The following is a 16508-nucleotide window of genomic DNA, read 5'->3' as shown; positions in this document are numbered from 1 at the left end:
CTGATGAACAATGTCATCCCCTCCCGGCAGCTTTCACCAGGCTCCAGGCGATGGAGAGGTTTTTGTTACAGCCAATTCTCTAGGCAGACAACAGGCTCCAATGCAGCAGTCCTGTGAAATCCACCCCATCTTCCCCCGACCCCCACATCTAACCTGGGCTCTGGGCTAGCCAGTCACCACAGCTTCCTGTTGGCTGCTCCTGGGATACATCAGACAGTGATTAAAAGCTAACACAGATGCTTCCTCGTCTGAAATGAGTAGATCTCAGAGGACCTGTTCCCACTAAAATGTCGTCTGTATTCATCCTCTGCCCTAATCCAGTTCCTCCTCTGGGCATTACTCCATTCTTGAGCATGGACACAAATAATCACTGCAGTCCAGGGCCCTGTTCACCTCTGCCAAGTGTCACAGGATGGTCAAGGTCAAATGATGTCTCTCCGATGCAAACTTCAAAGTGTTAGGGATATTTCAACACCACCCCAAGTAGTTAAAGATTACAGCATCTCTGAGAGCCAACGTCTTCCACATTGCCTAGGTCTATTTTGACATCTCGTTGCTGCCTTTAATTTTAGTATCCTAGATTCAGAGAGCGAAACTTAGATGTATCCCATCTAAACACCCAAGAAATACATAACAATTTTTATTTTATTAAGACATTCTACATGGCACCAACTAGCCTATAACGTATGTAGCCCAGGTTGGTCTCAAACTCCTGATTCTGATTTTCAGTGTCCCGAGTGCTGGAACTGTCTGTGTGTGCCATCTCATCTGCTCTGTGAGTCTCACAAAGGGGTAATGCCCTTTATCTTTTGGTTATGGTTACCGAGTGGTGCTTCAAGGGGCCTGGACAGCACATCTGTCCAGAGTTAGAGGAAGCACAAATGATAAGTTTCTTGTATCATGTTACAGGCGATGTCTTTTTGGTTTTTAAAAAAAGAAATGCTGTGTATGGCTGGGCGTTGGTGGCACACACCTTTAATCCCAGCACTCATGAGGCAGAGGCAGGTGGATCTCTGAGTTCGAGACCAGCCTGGTCTACAGAGTGAGTTAGTTCCAGGACAGACTCCAAAGCTACAGAGAAACCCTGTCTCAAAAAACAAGGACAAAAAATGCTGTGTATGTGTATTGGTCTTTATGTGCACTGTGTGTGTCCGGTACCCACAGAGGCCAGAAGAGGGAGGCAGAGCCCCTGGAATGGAGTCACAGCTGGGTTTGAACCTGTCTTGTGGGTGTAGGTAACCAAACCCAAGTCCTCTGCAACAGCAGCAAGTGCTCTTAAGTATATATTATGAATTCTTAATGAACTCTCCAGGTCTCACCTTACATCCCTACAAACATATGGACCTGCAAATCCTACCTACCAAACATGAAGGGATACGTTTTTTCTGCAACATGGGATGGTCCCATCTGTCATGAGCCTCAGGGTGAGCATGTTTGCTGGAAAGACCTTCTCTGCAGCCCGAATTCACAGTTTACCCAGAGCAGCTGAAAAGGGCTATTCTGGACACAGGGCTCTAGATGCTTCTAAAATAACACTGGATGTCTTTTCCCACAGGAGCCTCAGGCCCTCCAGAAATTGAATGCAAACCCCTTCAACAAACCCATTTTGTCATTAGGGCTTGTTTTCCAATTAACTAGTTTCAGTCACAATGCGGCATGGTGGGGTGTCTGCAGGCGTAGCTCAGTGGTAAAGGGCAGCACAGGTCTGATGGCCTGAATTTGATCCCTGACACCGGCTTCCGAGGAGCAAAGTGGCTGCACGGAATTGTCCCGACTTCCCCTGTGTCACACAAATGCAACAGCAGCAAGTTAAAAGAAAAATAAATAAGTGTGACATGGTAATCAAGGGCCAAGTGCTTAAGTTCAAATCTCAATCTATGACCTTGGAAACAAATTTAATCTGATTTCTGCTTCCTCATAGTTATCCACAATCCTCACATCATGTGACTACTACTGTGGGTCATATGGCATAGTGACTGTGGCATGCTTGGTCTGGGGCCTGGAGCTGAGCAGCATTTCGTGAATACTATCGGTGCCCTGCAGCTCCCTGCTCCAGAGAGTCAGCCTGCACCTGAAGGTTAGAGAACCCAGACACTCACTCCCAGCCAGTGACCGATGGAGCTGGAATTCACATTCTAAGACGGCCTTGACCAACCCTCACAGCCATAAACTAGGACTTAACAAGTAACACGTTTATTAAGTCCTGAGCAATAGGTAAGGACATTGAACCACTTCATTTGGGTAAGTTGAGACAGACATACAAACACGTAAAGGCAAGAGGCGGAATTCTCACGACCTGAACATGCTTCTCCCCAAACACTGGGGGTCAGGGGGCCTTCACGGACATACCTTATTACAACAAACAGTGCAGCTGATGTGCTTGTTCACCCCCAAAGAAACCCAGGGTCCACCTCTGTCCCACGTGAATCCTATCATGGTCCCCGGTCTTGTACCCTGGAGTCTGGAGTTGAGTGGATGAAAGGTGCAGACCCTCCTCGCTAACCGGGAGAAACACTTTACAAATCCTATGGTTTATTTGTTGTCTGCACATTTTAACAAGTCAGAGAGAACCCTTTGTATAGCATGGTCACAAGAATTCGATGTGCCTCTCAGAGCACTACTGCGTCTGTTATGTCAATATCTGAAAAGCACGTGTCCTCCGTGGACCTTTCCTAAGCAACAGGTCACAGAAGCTAGAGCACACCCCAGGCTGCCACCTCACCAAGGACCTCCTCCGGAGACTGTCACATCCATGGGAGCCTTTCTAAGGCTTCCAAGGGCAAGACCTACAAACTGATAGGCTCTTTAGCCCCTGATCCGGGGCACAGGGACACTAACCACATTAGACTCCTGCTGCACAACCACTCCAGACTCAGGCCTACACAACTGGAGTCCACACTCCCCTCCAAACCGGATCTGGGTGAAGAACACTGCCATGGCCAAGACCCAAGACCTGTTCCTCTTCTTCCTCCAGAGCCATCCATCCATCCATCCATCCATCCATCCATCCATCCATCCGCTCCCTCCCCCTCCCCCAGGCACACATTTCCTTACATAGCTCCTGGCATTTTCTTTCTAGTTCCTGGAGAGTTTCTCCTTCCACCATAAGCCAAATGCTTAAGATAACAGACATCACCTGCTTTCAAGCCCCCAGGAACTTACCACCACCCTGGGATAAAACACAGCTCCTGAGGTTGGCTCCCCTAGACCCTGATCCCACCCACCACTTCAAAGCCACCTACTTTCAAGCCCAAGGCACACTCCTAACATCTAGAGCTGCTCCATTCTAGCTGGGGGCCTGCAGGGCTCTGCAAAGGCGCAACCTACAGGAAGTGACATCATCACCAGGAGATAGGCCTCCAGGCAGGCTTATGGGGGGCGGTAACTGGGGTAGAAGGGCCAGCCCACTGTGGGTGGCGCAGTTCCCTGGCTGACATTCTGACCGTGCAAGCATTCGTCCTTCTCTGCCTCCTGATCCTGGTCACCATGCGGCCGGCCAGCTGCTTCAGACTCCGACCTATCCCTTTGACTTCCCCGCCATGACAGAGTGCATCTTTAAACTGAGCCAGGATAAACGTGTTTTCCGTTACATTGCTTTTAGCTAAGTTTTATCTCTTTGCAGCTACAGGAAAGGAACGAAGACAGCCTCCACGATGGCAGCCTCAGTTAGACTGGCACTGGCCTTCAGGGTTTTGCCCGCTTGCCCATCAGCTCGTTTGCTTCGGACGCAGCACGCTGGTGGGCATTCAGTAAACCGGTTATCTGCCCAATGAAAGAGCCTAGAGACCCACGCCCAGCAGGCTGCTTCGGAGCCCTTCCCCAACACGCAGATGGACTTACCGACACAATCGCAGGTGGGAAATTCAGCCTGAGCCCTCTTGGCAGGTGTATCCAGAAGACTCTTGGTGGGCGTGTCCAGGTACTTAAGAGGCGATTCCAAGAAGCCACTGAGGGTGGGCGTGAGCGGGTGCTCAGCCTTGGTGGGCGTGGCTTCCTGGCCCGCCTCCTCCGGATGGAAGCACGTGGTTGACAGCACAGTCACGGCCCCTGAAGACTCGATCTTGATCTTCTTGGGGGATCGGGTGGCAAAAGGGCTCTCCGGAGCCGGGAGACATGTGGATTGGTTCTCAGGGTCTTGACTGGGCACCGAGGGAGGGCCGGGAAGCCCAAAGCTATCCCCGAATTCAGCTTCGAATTGCCGGATGAGCTCTTCCAGCTTGTCGTCAGCAGGGGGAAGGGGGCCGCCGCTGGAGCCTGGCTGCAGGACTGCCATAGGGCTGGGGGACCTCATTTCCTGAGTGGGGGGCAGCAGGCTGTCCCCAGAGGGACTAGGTGCAAACAGCGCAAGAGAAGGTTCTGGGGGGGGAGGGGCACCAGAACTCTGGGAGGCAGCACCCTGGGAGGCGGGAGGGGGCGCGGAGAGCGGGGCAGGTGGAGGTGCCGGTACCTCCTCTGAGGCTTGGGGCTTCAGCCCTTCCAGAACAATCTGCCGAAGAGGCAGGAAGAGAGGCTGCATGTCCCGGGACCTGGACTTCTTGATCTGAACGGGCTTTCGGACGCTGGGCTTGGTCCCTGGGGTGGTTTTCTCAGCTCCCACAGGACCTCCAGCCGGGGTAGGGGGCTTCTTCTTCTTCTCCTTGGATGGTTTGTCAGGAGGCCGTGGGGCAGGTGAGCCTGGTGGGGCCCACCAGCCAGGAGCCTGAGGCTCTGTGTGGGCAGGGAAGGAGGCGTCATGGGCCTGTTCCAAGAATAGGCTGCGCTTGTGGTGAAGGTGTTGCTGTAGCGCCGTCTGGGCCTTCTGATGGGTGTCGGGCTCCGAGGATGGCAGGAGAGCCTCCCTCTGAGAAAGAGGGGATGGTGCTGGGGTGGGGGAGGGAGAGGGGGCCTCAACCTTGACCTTGGGCTTGGTGGGCAGGGCCTCAGGCCGCTTGAATACTGATTGGATGTAATCGCTGGCACTGCCCAACAGCTGCTCCAGTTCAGCCATGGGGTCTGGGCTAGGGCGGGGTGCAGGCCAGGAGTTCCGGGGTGTCGCTGGAGGGGTGTCGGTACCCCACGCTTCAGGAAACTCAGTTCTTGGAGTTGCTGGAGGGAAGGCTGGGCTGTCGGGAGCAAAGGATGGATGCTCCTCTGGGGGAACCACAGGCCATGAGGGCGCCCGGAGGTAGGACTGGGGAGGCCTGAAAGGGGCAGAAGGAGACAAGGCCTCAGGGAGTGGACAGGAAGGCTGGGGAGTGGAATGAGAAGGCTGAGGGAGGGCCGAGGAGAGCTGCGTGAGAGCCTCGATGGCGATGGCTGTCTGCAGGCTGATGTTCTTTTCCTTGGCAATGCTCAAGGCGCTCTGAGACAGAGGCAGGCCCTCCAGGGGAGGCACCTGGGGCACCTCAGAGCTGAGGAGTGGTCTGATGCTTGGGGCCGGGAGGCCAGCCTCACCAGGAGGCAGAGTGCCTGGGAGCCTGGCCCGCTCCTGGCCTGCGCCCTCCATGGCCGCAGACTTGATCTTCCCCTCCAGCCACTCGAGGTAGTCGGGGCACTCTGGGCCATCACAGTTGCAGTTGGGTGGTTTCATGCCATGCCTTGCGAGGGCCAGGGCGGTCTGTAGAGTGTCAAGGTCTTCACTGCCCTCAGAGCAGCTCTCAGGTCGGGCGCCCCTGCCGTTGCTCCCAGCCTCACGACTCATCTCACGGTTGAAGGTTTCATAGAGCCGGGTGCTAAGGGCCCCGTAAGAGGACACAGCTTCGGCCACAGCCGAAAAGGCCACCAGATCGTGGGCATCTTCCAGGCGAGCAGCGTGGGCAGAGCCTGAGGCAGCCTCCCAGTCGGGCTTCTGGTCTACCCGCCAAGGACCTGTTGCTCCCAGCGGGTTGGGTCCAGCGGGCTCTCTAGCACCATTGACCGGCGCCCCTGAGGTGCTTAGCTGCCTTGACTCTCCATGGTACACGGGCCCTGAGTCCATCTGACCTGGAACAGGTCCATCAACTGGGCTGAGCTCTGAGCCTGTCTGGAGAGAGAACAGAGGGGGAGGGGGAAGGAAAACCATAAACCACACTATTTGTAAAGTGTCACCCTGCTTCATATATCCAGGTATACTTCCAAACCCCGCTCTGACAAATTCTCTTCCTGGTACTTGTTGAGCCTCAGCCTGTGTTCACGACTCTCCAACTTAGCTGGGCTTTACCGGCCGCAGCAGAAACGCCTTTATAAAGGTCAGAAAGTCAGCTTGGGAGGTAGTCTCCTTGCAAGCTAAGGACCCGGCTTTAATCTCCAAAACCATTCAGAAGAAAGCAAAGGAGAAAAGGCCAGGAATAGCAGCACATTCTTGTCATCTCAAGGGCTGGGGAAGCAGAGGCAGGCCAATCCTTAGGGTCTGCTGACTAGCCAACCTGGCTGACTCAGCAAGCTCTGCGCCAGTGAGACCTTGTGTGTGGGGGGGGGGGGGTGGGCTCGGGGTGGGCCTGGGTGGCTCCTGAGCTATGGGGACATCCAAGGCTGTCCCAGTAGACACACACGTGTGCACATGCAGACACCAGGAGATCTTATGTGGCGTTCTCAGTGTCGCTGAGCCCTGTAAAAGCTCAGATCAATTACAAAAAAAAAAAAAAAAAAGAAGAAGAAACAAAAAAAAGCCCTTAAGCTTCCAATAACCAAAGTCATTCCATGGGGCCCGGAGTCGGGTGAGGGGAGAGGGGATAACAAACCCAACATGGAATGTGTTGTAAATAGGAAGCTAGAAATCGAACAATTCAGGGAAGCAGATTTCCCACTTAGTCTGGGCAGGATCGGCCATAACTTCCCACTGGGGAGGAAACCCACCCACAGTCCCGTTCGCCCCGTTAGATCATCTTAGAGCTAGCTCACATCCCCCCATGCAGCCTTAGGCCTGAAGGAAATACTGGAATGACCCTTCGGAGCCCCAAACTGAGATTAGTCCCACCACGTACTGTTACTGTCCCCGTCCCACACGAAGATTGGCCCGCCCCACACCGAGATTGGCTCAACTCCAAAAGCCAATGACGCTGATGACATCTGAATTCTTGCTTGGAAAGATTCAGGCCTCTCACTGAGAACAACCATTATAGACTCATGCCCACAAAAGCACGGGAAAGGGAAGGTGAGCAGGACCAGGAGGACTTGGTTAGTCCGGACTGGACACTAAGTTTACAAGATCCTAAGTCCCTTGGAAAGTCCTTCTTTCCCATCAAAGACCAGAAAAACCCTAGAAGGAGCGAGAGTCACAGGCAGCAGGTGGAAGCCCATCGACATATAGGATTGACAGCTACGGGCAAACCCAAGGGTCACAGAAGCTGCCGCACGGTTCAGGGGCCTAGCTCTGCGGCACCCGCAAGGGCACGGGGCTTTAAAGCTTGGTCCGCAGCGGCTAGCAGTACTGGGAAGCTGGAAACTGGGGCGCCAGGGTCAAAGGGTTAAGGGGACCCCTAGTCCCTCCTTACTTCCTGGTTTCACCAGCAACGGAAAGCTGATAAAAGTGCCAGCGTTAGTAAAGACACCACCTTAACCTACGATCAACATTAGACATAGCAATGTGTTTTCAACATTGTGACCAAGTAACTCACAAGAAGCAACTTAAGGCTCACAGTCTGAGAGTACAACCTATTCCTGTAGGTACAGTTTGGTGGCAGGAGCTCACAGCTGTGACAGTAAGGGTGTGAAGTCAGCAGGCCACACACTGCGAGGGAGATGCTGGCGCTTAACTGGCCTTTTCCTTTTTACTCAGTACAGGATCACAGTTTGGAGGGTGCCTTATATTCAGGGTGGCTCTTACCCCTTCAGGTAATCCTCTTTCGAGAAGCCCTTTGAAGGACCCAAGGGTGTACTACTTTAGTGCCCAAGGTACTTCTTCATTCAATCAAAACCACCCATTACAGCTATCATTACGGTAAGTCAACATCGATACAGCAGCCTGGACAGGACAGAAGACTCAACTCAGAACCCCTGCCAAATGTAGAACCCGAACCTATTCATGAGGAAATCAGACAAATCTACAGCGTTCTACACAGTACCCGGAGTATTCTCTCAAAACCTATCAAGAACCTCTTCCCATCGATATAGACAAAATACACATTTACAGGTTAAGACTCAAACCAGGGGAAAGCAGCTATCAACCCTGCTGGCGCAATCTGATGTCAACATGGACCAGATACTGGTTTGTCCTCCCTAATCTCGACTTGGAGCATTATAATTGGATCAGGAAATGCTTCTGGGGGGATGTAGCTCGGTACTGGACCACATGCCTAGCATACGTGAGACCCTAGGTCCAATCCTCTGTGTTGCCCCTCCAAATGGTAGTAATTACAAGTAATGACTCTAATTTGGGAACTGAAAATATGGTTCAGCAGTTAAGAGCTGCTGAAGGCTAGAGTTCAAATCCCAGCACACACTTGTTGGCTCATAAATTCTTCTAACTCCAGCTCCAAAGGACCTGAGAAGCCCCTTCTAGCTTCCATGGGCACACTCATGTTTACACACAAAATCTTATTAAAAACAGTGAATGCCCTTATTATTAGGGCAAACATATACGAAGTATTTAGCAGTAAAGGGAGACAATATTTCTGACTTAATCTCAGGTAGTCAAAATGTGTGTCTAAGTATAAACAAACATATACAGAGAGAGAAAACTGAAGCCAGTGAGACCAAATGCAAACATTCTGGGACCACAGTAGCTCTGGGTGAAGTCTTACAACTTGGTGTAAGTTTAAGAATCTGTCAAAATAGAAAGCTAAAAAATAAATTAGTACCTTAGGTAACACACAAAAGGCTCTAAGATGGCTAAGATAATGCCAGCCCCAAGAATGTCACACACAGCTGCCACAGCTCCAGAGCCCCTCCCCAACACTGTCACACACAGCTGTCAGCTCCAGAGTCCCTCACCAATACCATCACACACAGCTGTCACAGCTCCAGAGTCCCTCACCAACACCACCACACACAGCTGTCACAGCTCCAGAGCCCCTCCCCAACACCGTCACACACAGCTGTCAGCTCCAGAGTCCCTCACCAATACCATCACACACAGCTGTCACAGCTCCTGAGTCAGTCCCCAACACCATCACACACAAATGTCACAGCTCCAGAGTCCCTCCCCAACTCCGTCACACTCAGCTCTCACAGCTCCAGAGTCAGTCCCCAACACCGTTACACACAAATGTCACAGCTCCAGAGCCCCCAACACTGTCACACACAGCTGTCAGCTCCAGAGTCAGTCCCCAACACCGTCACACTCAGCTGTCACAGCTCCAGAGTCAGTCCCCAACACTGTCACACACAAATGTCACAGCTCCAGAGCCCCCAACACTGTCACACACAGCTGTCAGCTCCAGAGTCAGTCCCCAACACCGTCACACTCAGCTGTCACAGCTCCAGAGTCAGTCCCCAACACTGTCACACACAAATGTCACAGCTCCAGAGCCCCCAACACTGTCACACACAGCTGTCACAGCTCCAGAGTCAGTCCCCAACACTGTCACACACAGCTCTCACAGCTCCAGAGCCCCCAACACCGTCACACACAGCCCCCACTGCTCCCGAGTGGCGGTGGCCACTGGGAATTAGTCCTGTGGCAATGAGGCCTCAGCCTGCAGATCCCACCTCATCACTGCTCTCGTTATGACCACTAAGCACCCCTGCTTCTGTAATGTCTGAGCTCAGAGCCTGTGGTCCTCGGTTTCCGGCCTCTCCACTGGTGACGGTGGTTTAGTGTTAAAGCCCCAATTCTACTCCCTTGCAGAGTTAGCTGTGCGCCTTTCTCCAGGACTCAAGGTACCTTGCATCCTGTGGACTCTTCCCCATTTCTCACTCACACACCGCCAGCACTACGTCTAAGCAGCTGCCTCCCGCAGCGGGTGGTGGCTCATGCAAGGCACGGTCTGAGGTCTGAATCCTAACGTTCCTTCCTGTGCCTTCCCCACCAATAGCTGGTGCAACAGAACACTTCCAGGACCAGGAAAGTTGCCCATCCCCCACGGGCCGTATAATAGCTGCTGGAGAACTACCTTCTGGACATCCAGGAACGTGGACACTTCAGGAACTTACACAAGTGTGGCTTACAGACCTGAAGCTATCAAGTTTTACATGCTTATGTGTAAGGGAACAGGAGGAGGATGCATAACCAAGAAAAACATCAGAGCAGCAGGAGTCACAAAAACAATTGTCAGGAAGACTAATGCTACATGAGTCGAGGCTTCCCCAAAATGGTCAAGACAGAGAAAAGGGATTTTAAAAGTTATTTTTGGTGTGTGAATAAGAACGAACTGAGGCTGGCAGCGTGCCACTCAGTCCCCTGAGAAGGAAAAATGCTTTTCAGACCAGAAAGAGTAAAGGGAAATGGAGACAGAGAGGGGAAGGAGGGAAGGAAGAAGGAAGGAGGGAGGGAGGGAGGCCGGCTGTTTGTGGGAAAGACGAGAAACCCCCAAACCCCAGTTCCCTCACTGAGGAACCCACTGATGATTTCTCAGAACCTGCTGGTGAGCCCGGAGCAAACTTGCCAGCAGAAGTTGCCAATGAGCACCTAGAGCAAGCATGTTCAGCACTGAGTGTGAAAGCTGGTAGATTCTTGAATGGGTAGCAGGACCAAAAGTAGTCAGGTTCGAGGGGAGACTGCCAACTCAACCACTTGTTAACAGCCTGCCTTGCCGTTTTTGTGTCCTGTGGCTAACGGAGGAGAAAGTTAACTGATACCGTGAAGCCCAGGTCAGAGCTTCAAGTGCTACCAGATCCAGCTTAGCGGGCTTGTCCAGAGTTAGAGAGAGAGAGAGAGAGAGAGAGAGAGAGAGAGAGAGAGAGAGAGAGAGAGAGAGAGAGTGTGCGCGTGCTTGCGCGCGCATTCACTTTTGACAAATTTCAAAGATCAACTGTACCACGAAGCCTAGATTTTCTTGAAGGTCTACATTTCTACCTGGCAAATTTGTCTACGGCAGAGAGGAGCTACTACTTATACAGAACGGAACTGTCTCAAGCACACTTCCCATCTCAGCACCAGCACAGACTCCTGAAACCGAGGCCAGGGTTCAGCGATTGATTAACTCACTAGTACCTCAGTCAATTATAACTTCACTAACCCTCGCTACCTTTGAGGTCCCTGTGAGCTTTTGATTCACAGCTGCTTCTGAATGAAGATGCTCAGGTCCCACAGTGTTTGCCACAATTCTTGTGAGGCCAGCTATGTAGAGTGTGGGCTTGCGAGGGTTGCCACCACCGAGCCATACTCAGATGCAAGTCGGCAAGTCAACTGACAAGGGTTAATCTAGCAGTGTGCCACAGTGAGCCAGACAAGCATGGGGAATAGCTCAGCAACCTGGACTCCACTTGGCTTGGGCTATGCATGCTCCCTTCTAAAAATGCACTTGGCAACCTGACACCTTCCTCGCTTACCCACACATACTATAGTATACCCACCCCACTCTGAACCTAGGAACCAATCACGAACGACAGATCCTTGTATACGCACAACTGCACGCACACCTCTCTGAACAGACCGCGTTTCTCCTTGCCTTACTGACCATCAGTCTTAGATCCTATCCAATCATACTTGAGCTGTTTCTGGGTGCAGAAAAGACCATTCTGGACTGAACTGGTCTGAAGTATGTGTGCAGAAAGACGAACTTTTTAAAGAGAACACCCTATTTGCCATCTTATGCTTAACTGGATATGTATGTGATTAAAGTACGTATCTTGGGGAAGGACATGCAAAATAGAGGAAATGGTCAAACTAGAGGAAAGCTCTCTTCCAGCACATGGGAGAGAGAGGCAGGTGGATCTCTGAGTTTGAGGCTAGCCTGGTCTACAGAGTGAATTCCAGGACAGCCAAGGATACACAGAGAGAAAAAAAAAAAAAAAAAAAAAAACACCAACCAACCAAACTAAAAACGAGACTACCCAAAGCCTCTAGTGCCCAAAGCCCTCCTTCTCTTAAAGGAAGTCCCAACAATCAGGGCCCTTCGGAATCACGCTCACGTGGCCCTGCTGCCACTCTTGGCCTGCTCTGTCACTTTCCTTTGAATAAAGCGCCCTTGCTCCCTCTGAAACCCGAGTGCGCCTCTGGTTCAAACTCCTTTAGTAAGAGATCAAGAAATCTGGACACACCCAGGCCAGACCCTGACCAAGAGGACAGATGTTGAAGACAGGAGGGTCTAATGTCCCTATGTGGACATTCTGCCACCTGCCAGAAGAACAAACAGGCTGAATCAGGTGCCAAAAGGTCAAGAGAGAAAACCAGACTGAGCAAACACAGCCCTGCGCCGACACCACGTCCATGCAAGTCACACGAGGGAGGCGCAGCAGCGCGTGCTCAGAGGCAAACACGTAACGAGCCACACTTCCCCGTAACGTAGTGTGGCAGCTTCCAAGGGCCCAGCAGCCCCACGGCTTCTCTCAGACTCTGAGAGCGTGACCCATAGTAAGACAGACTTAGGGCAGTTGTCAGAGCAGCACGTGTGAGCGCAACTACTATGCCGTGGCCCGTTCCCTTCCTTTCCGCTTAAATCTAAGCTAGTATGCTTTTACCTGTGGGTCTCGAAAGTTTGACACATGGCCACAACACAGCCTAAATAGGTCACAAACAGTCCCTTCCTGAACGTAGGCTTCCTTCCCTCTGAGGCTGCAAACAAAAGCTGCCGCAACAGACTGTATCTGATGCAGATGCAAGGTGACAAAGCAGGTCTGGGGACACCCTGAATGCACATGGCGTTGTGTACTCAGGTGCATTTAGGCTGGTAGGGAAGGTGCGATGCCAGTTCTCTCCAGGCAGGTATGCACGGGGTGGGGGTGGGGCAGAAAGGCTCCTCTGAGTGGCCTCTGAGCTTAGGCAGGAAAAGAGGCAGGTACTTAGGAAGAGGGCAAGAGAAAAAAAAATTACAGATGAAAGGACCAAGCAGGTGTGTGGTGAGGCCTGGCAGGCTTTAGGCACGGTGAACTATTGAGTTCGGTTGGTAGAACATTCGCAGCCTTGCAAGTGCAAGGCCCTGGGTTTGAGCCCCAGCCATGCACCAGATACATTCCACGAGAGAAACTTCAGTCTTTGAGACCTGTTGGGACCCAGAGGCTGGGACCCAGAGGCTGGGACCCAGAGGCTGGGACCCAGAGGCTGGGACCCAGAGGCTGGGACCCAGAGGCTGGGACCCAGAGGCTGGGACCCAGAGGCTGGGACCCAGAGGCTGGGACCCAGAGGCTGGGACCCAGAGGCTGGGACCCAGAGGCTGGGACCCAGAGGCTGGGACCCAGAGGCTGGGACCCAGAGGCTGGGACCCAGAGGCTGGGACCCAGGAGGCTGGGACCCAGAGGCTGGGACCCAGAGGCTGGGACCCAGAGGCTGGGACCCAGAGGCTGGGACCCAGAGGCTGGGACCCAGAGGCTGGGACCCAGAGGCTGGGACCCAGAGGCTGGGACCCAGAGGCTGGGACCCAGAGGCTGGGACCCAGAGGCTGGGACCCAGAGGCTGGGACCCAGAGGCTGGGACCCAGAGGCTGGGACCCAGAGGCTGGGACCCAGAGGCTGGGACCCAGAGGCTGGGACCCAGAGGCTAGGCAGATACTCCCATCACTATCCAGATCTGTGACATGAGGCCTGAACTACGTAGCAGAAGGATGGCAAGGACCATGTCACAGGGGTAAAATACTAACGCCAAGAGAAAAGGAACAAACTACTTCTACTGGGTGACGTTTTCCTTGACCAATCCTGCTTACTCCAGATTACTCCACAGTCTGTGCCAGAGTTGAATCACCATGCCCAGCCTTGTTCTGTTGGGATGCATCGCCAACTGTGCCATGAGCTGCTAAGGGACAAGGCTCCAGGCGCACCTCTAGAACCTCTCTGCCTCCTGCAGAGCTGAATGGCATCTGTCTGTCTTATCCTCCAAGCTTTGGAAGGCCCTCTGAGGACCCAGGCATAGTTAATGATCTCTTCCCTTTCTGGCTACAAACCCCACCCACTGTCCTGGGGTCCCCCCAGGTCTCTTCCTTGATCCTAGTTGACACTGAGCTCCCTGTCAGGTCTTACCAGGTTAGGGTGTGATCCCCTCATCTGCAGCAGCGGTGACTGACCCCTGGAAGACCAGAGGGAGTAAAACATCAGTGGGGCATAGCAAGTCCTAAGCTGTGTCTCCTTCTGAGGAGCTATGTGCACCTGCTGCCAGAGCTCATCTTCAACACCACGCCCATCTCCATGCAGGAGCCTCTGCTGGAATGTCATCCTGCACGCTGCCGGGTCAAGACTCTAGGTTCCTCCTGCTGCCTCATTCCGTACAGCGTACAGCAAACTCTTTTGGGGCTCCCTAATCTTTACGGCTTCAGGGATTCAACAGCAGCAGCCTGACCTCCCTACCCGAGGGATTCTAGAATTCCTGACAGTGGTCAAGGCTGTGGGAAAGGGTCAAGGCTGTGGGAAAGGGTAGGATTCTCTAACTCTCCAGATAATCCAGTCATTCAACACCTCTAGAGAGGGCTACAGACCCAACCCCTGCCTCCAGAGTTTTTCCCGACTCCAGTAAGAAGTGCTCACAGGCTCTGCACTACTCTGAATGGAAGCAAAGGGAGGTGCTTAGAAGAGCTGTACCAGGAGAGCAAAGAGCGGATGCTCATCCTTTCTCAGCTTTGAGAGGACAGTTAGAAAGAGTGACAAGCCACAGAGCTGGCCTGATGCCTGTAAGCTACACACCACCCAAGGTGTTTGCAGCCAGAACGAGCAAACTCCCAACAACCTCTGCAAATGACCATTTCTCTAGGGTGAATTCTCCCAGGATTTGAGGCTAGAGAGGCTGCCTCCCCACCTCAAGCCCAGCCCAGCCCAGCGGCTCCACTCAGCCAGGCTAATAGCTGTTGGATGGCTTGAACTTCGCAGCTCCACCCTCTCCCTCAGCTGAGTTCCCAAATGGAAACTGTCAGTGTAGGGATCCTGTTTGTGGAATATTCTATCTAGAGATGATCAATTATTCATCTCTTCAGAGGGTCCTTCCCTCCTGAGGTTTGCTCACAAAGCTGACGTGTAATGGAGAGATTTTAGGGGCCTCTAGCGGAGAATGCACACAGCTGCCAACTTTGGCAGGAGAGTGTATGTGCACACGTGCATTATACTCACTGGCGAGACCCAGGAGTGTGCCACCTTTGCAAACCGCAAACCTGAGAAGGCTATCGTACACCTTTTTGAACCATCACACAACAGCAGCGCCAATTCTTGCGGGGGAGGGGTTTGATGCGATCCTCATGTTACCAATACAGCATCTGAAAACCTCTTGGTTTCCAACTATCACAAAATGGGCTGATAGAGATCTTTCGGTGACTGGGTGATGCTCAAGAAAAAGCTGAAAGTCTGTCTGCCTTGTCTGTGACAGACAGCCTCTGCTACATTTGCCGAGGACTCTGGGAGTCCCTGCCCTCTGACCCGATAGCAAGTCATGTGGCTGCCAAGAGGCAAGGACAGAGGTTGAAGAGAAAGCAACCCTGTACAATGTCTGCTGGCACCCTCAGAGCAAGCTGAGCGCCACGCTGAGCGCTCCACACTCACTCCTGTCTCGCTCGGTCTTCTCAAGCTCTGTAGGCACAGAACATTAAGGACACCGAGCATAGAGAAGCTAAGTTAACATTTCCTGATCTATACAGTGCGGCTGCCATTTTTAATCACCAAGTACTCTGAATCTCACTTCAACAAGTAAGTGAATAATCCAGTAAGGCAAGAGAAATTCAATGCTACCAATGCCAAGATTGCTTCCATAGCGTTCATAGAGAAGAGCTACTAACAACCTGGGGGCTCCAGAAATATAAGTGGTTTTAGAAATGTTCTATTTGTCTTCATGGAAAGAAAATGTGAAAGTAACATATGTAAAATACTCTGCTACTGAAACACACACACATACACACACACACACACACACACACACACACACACACACACACACGAGAGAGAGAGAGAGAGAGAGAGAGAGAGAGAGAGAGAGAGAGAGAAAGAGAGAGGAGGCAGGCAGATGGAGAGAGGGCTCAGGTCAAGAGCATTGGCTGCTCTTGCAGAAGATCCAGGTTCTATTCCCAGCACCCACATGGCAGCCCAGAACTCTAACTACAGTTCCAGGGGATCTTACCCTCTTTTGTGCACATGGTACACATGTGTTTTCCCTGCACATAAGAGTTAGAAGTTATAGGTGCAAGCCTGTACTCCAGCGCTCAGGAGGCTGAGACAGGAAGGTCTGAAGTTTGAGGCCAATCCGAGATACACACATAGCAAGGCTGTCTCAAACAAAACAGAACCCAACAGTGAGACTCTTGCCACCACCTTACTAGGCATGTAGCTTTCAGCAATCCCTGTCCTCCCATTTCCTCAATCTGCACATCGAGGGGAGGGCAAGAATGCCATCTGTCCTCACAAAGTCATGGAGGATGGAACAAGCACATCACACGTTTACAGCAGCACAGGAACACATGTGGCGGGTTCCACAAAAGGGTGCCGGCAGTAGCCGGCAAAGAGGCCAGAGGACGATCATTTTGAAAGCATTTGTGGACTATGTT

The 16508-nt window shown here is 52.4% G+C and overlaps 1 protein-coding gene across 1 annotated transcript in view; it reads right to left on the bottom strand.

The window, feature by feature from the left end:
• The window catches only part of Tet3 (tet methylcytosine dioxygenase 3), an 86979-nt gene that overhangs the window by 30458 nt on the left and 40013 nt on the right, over nt 1–16508 (bottom strand). The window contains exon 3 of the mRNA XM_051202949.1: nt 3841–6001. Coding sequence (XP_051058906.1) covers nt 3841–6001 — 2161 coding nt within the window. The remainder of the gene's footprint in view (nt 1–3840; nt 6002–16508) is intronic.

This window comes from Phodopus roborovskii, unplaced genomic scaffold (genome assembly GCF_943737965.1).
Source record: "Phodopus roborovskii unplaced genomic scaffold, PHOROB, whole genome shotgun sequence".
In the NCBI taxonomy this organism is placed as follows: domain Eukaryota; kingdom Metazoa; phylum Chordata; class Mammalia; order Rodentia; family Cricetidae; genus Phodopus; species Phodopus roborovskii.
This window is presented reverse-complemented; position numbering and strand designations above follow the sequence as displayed.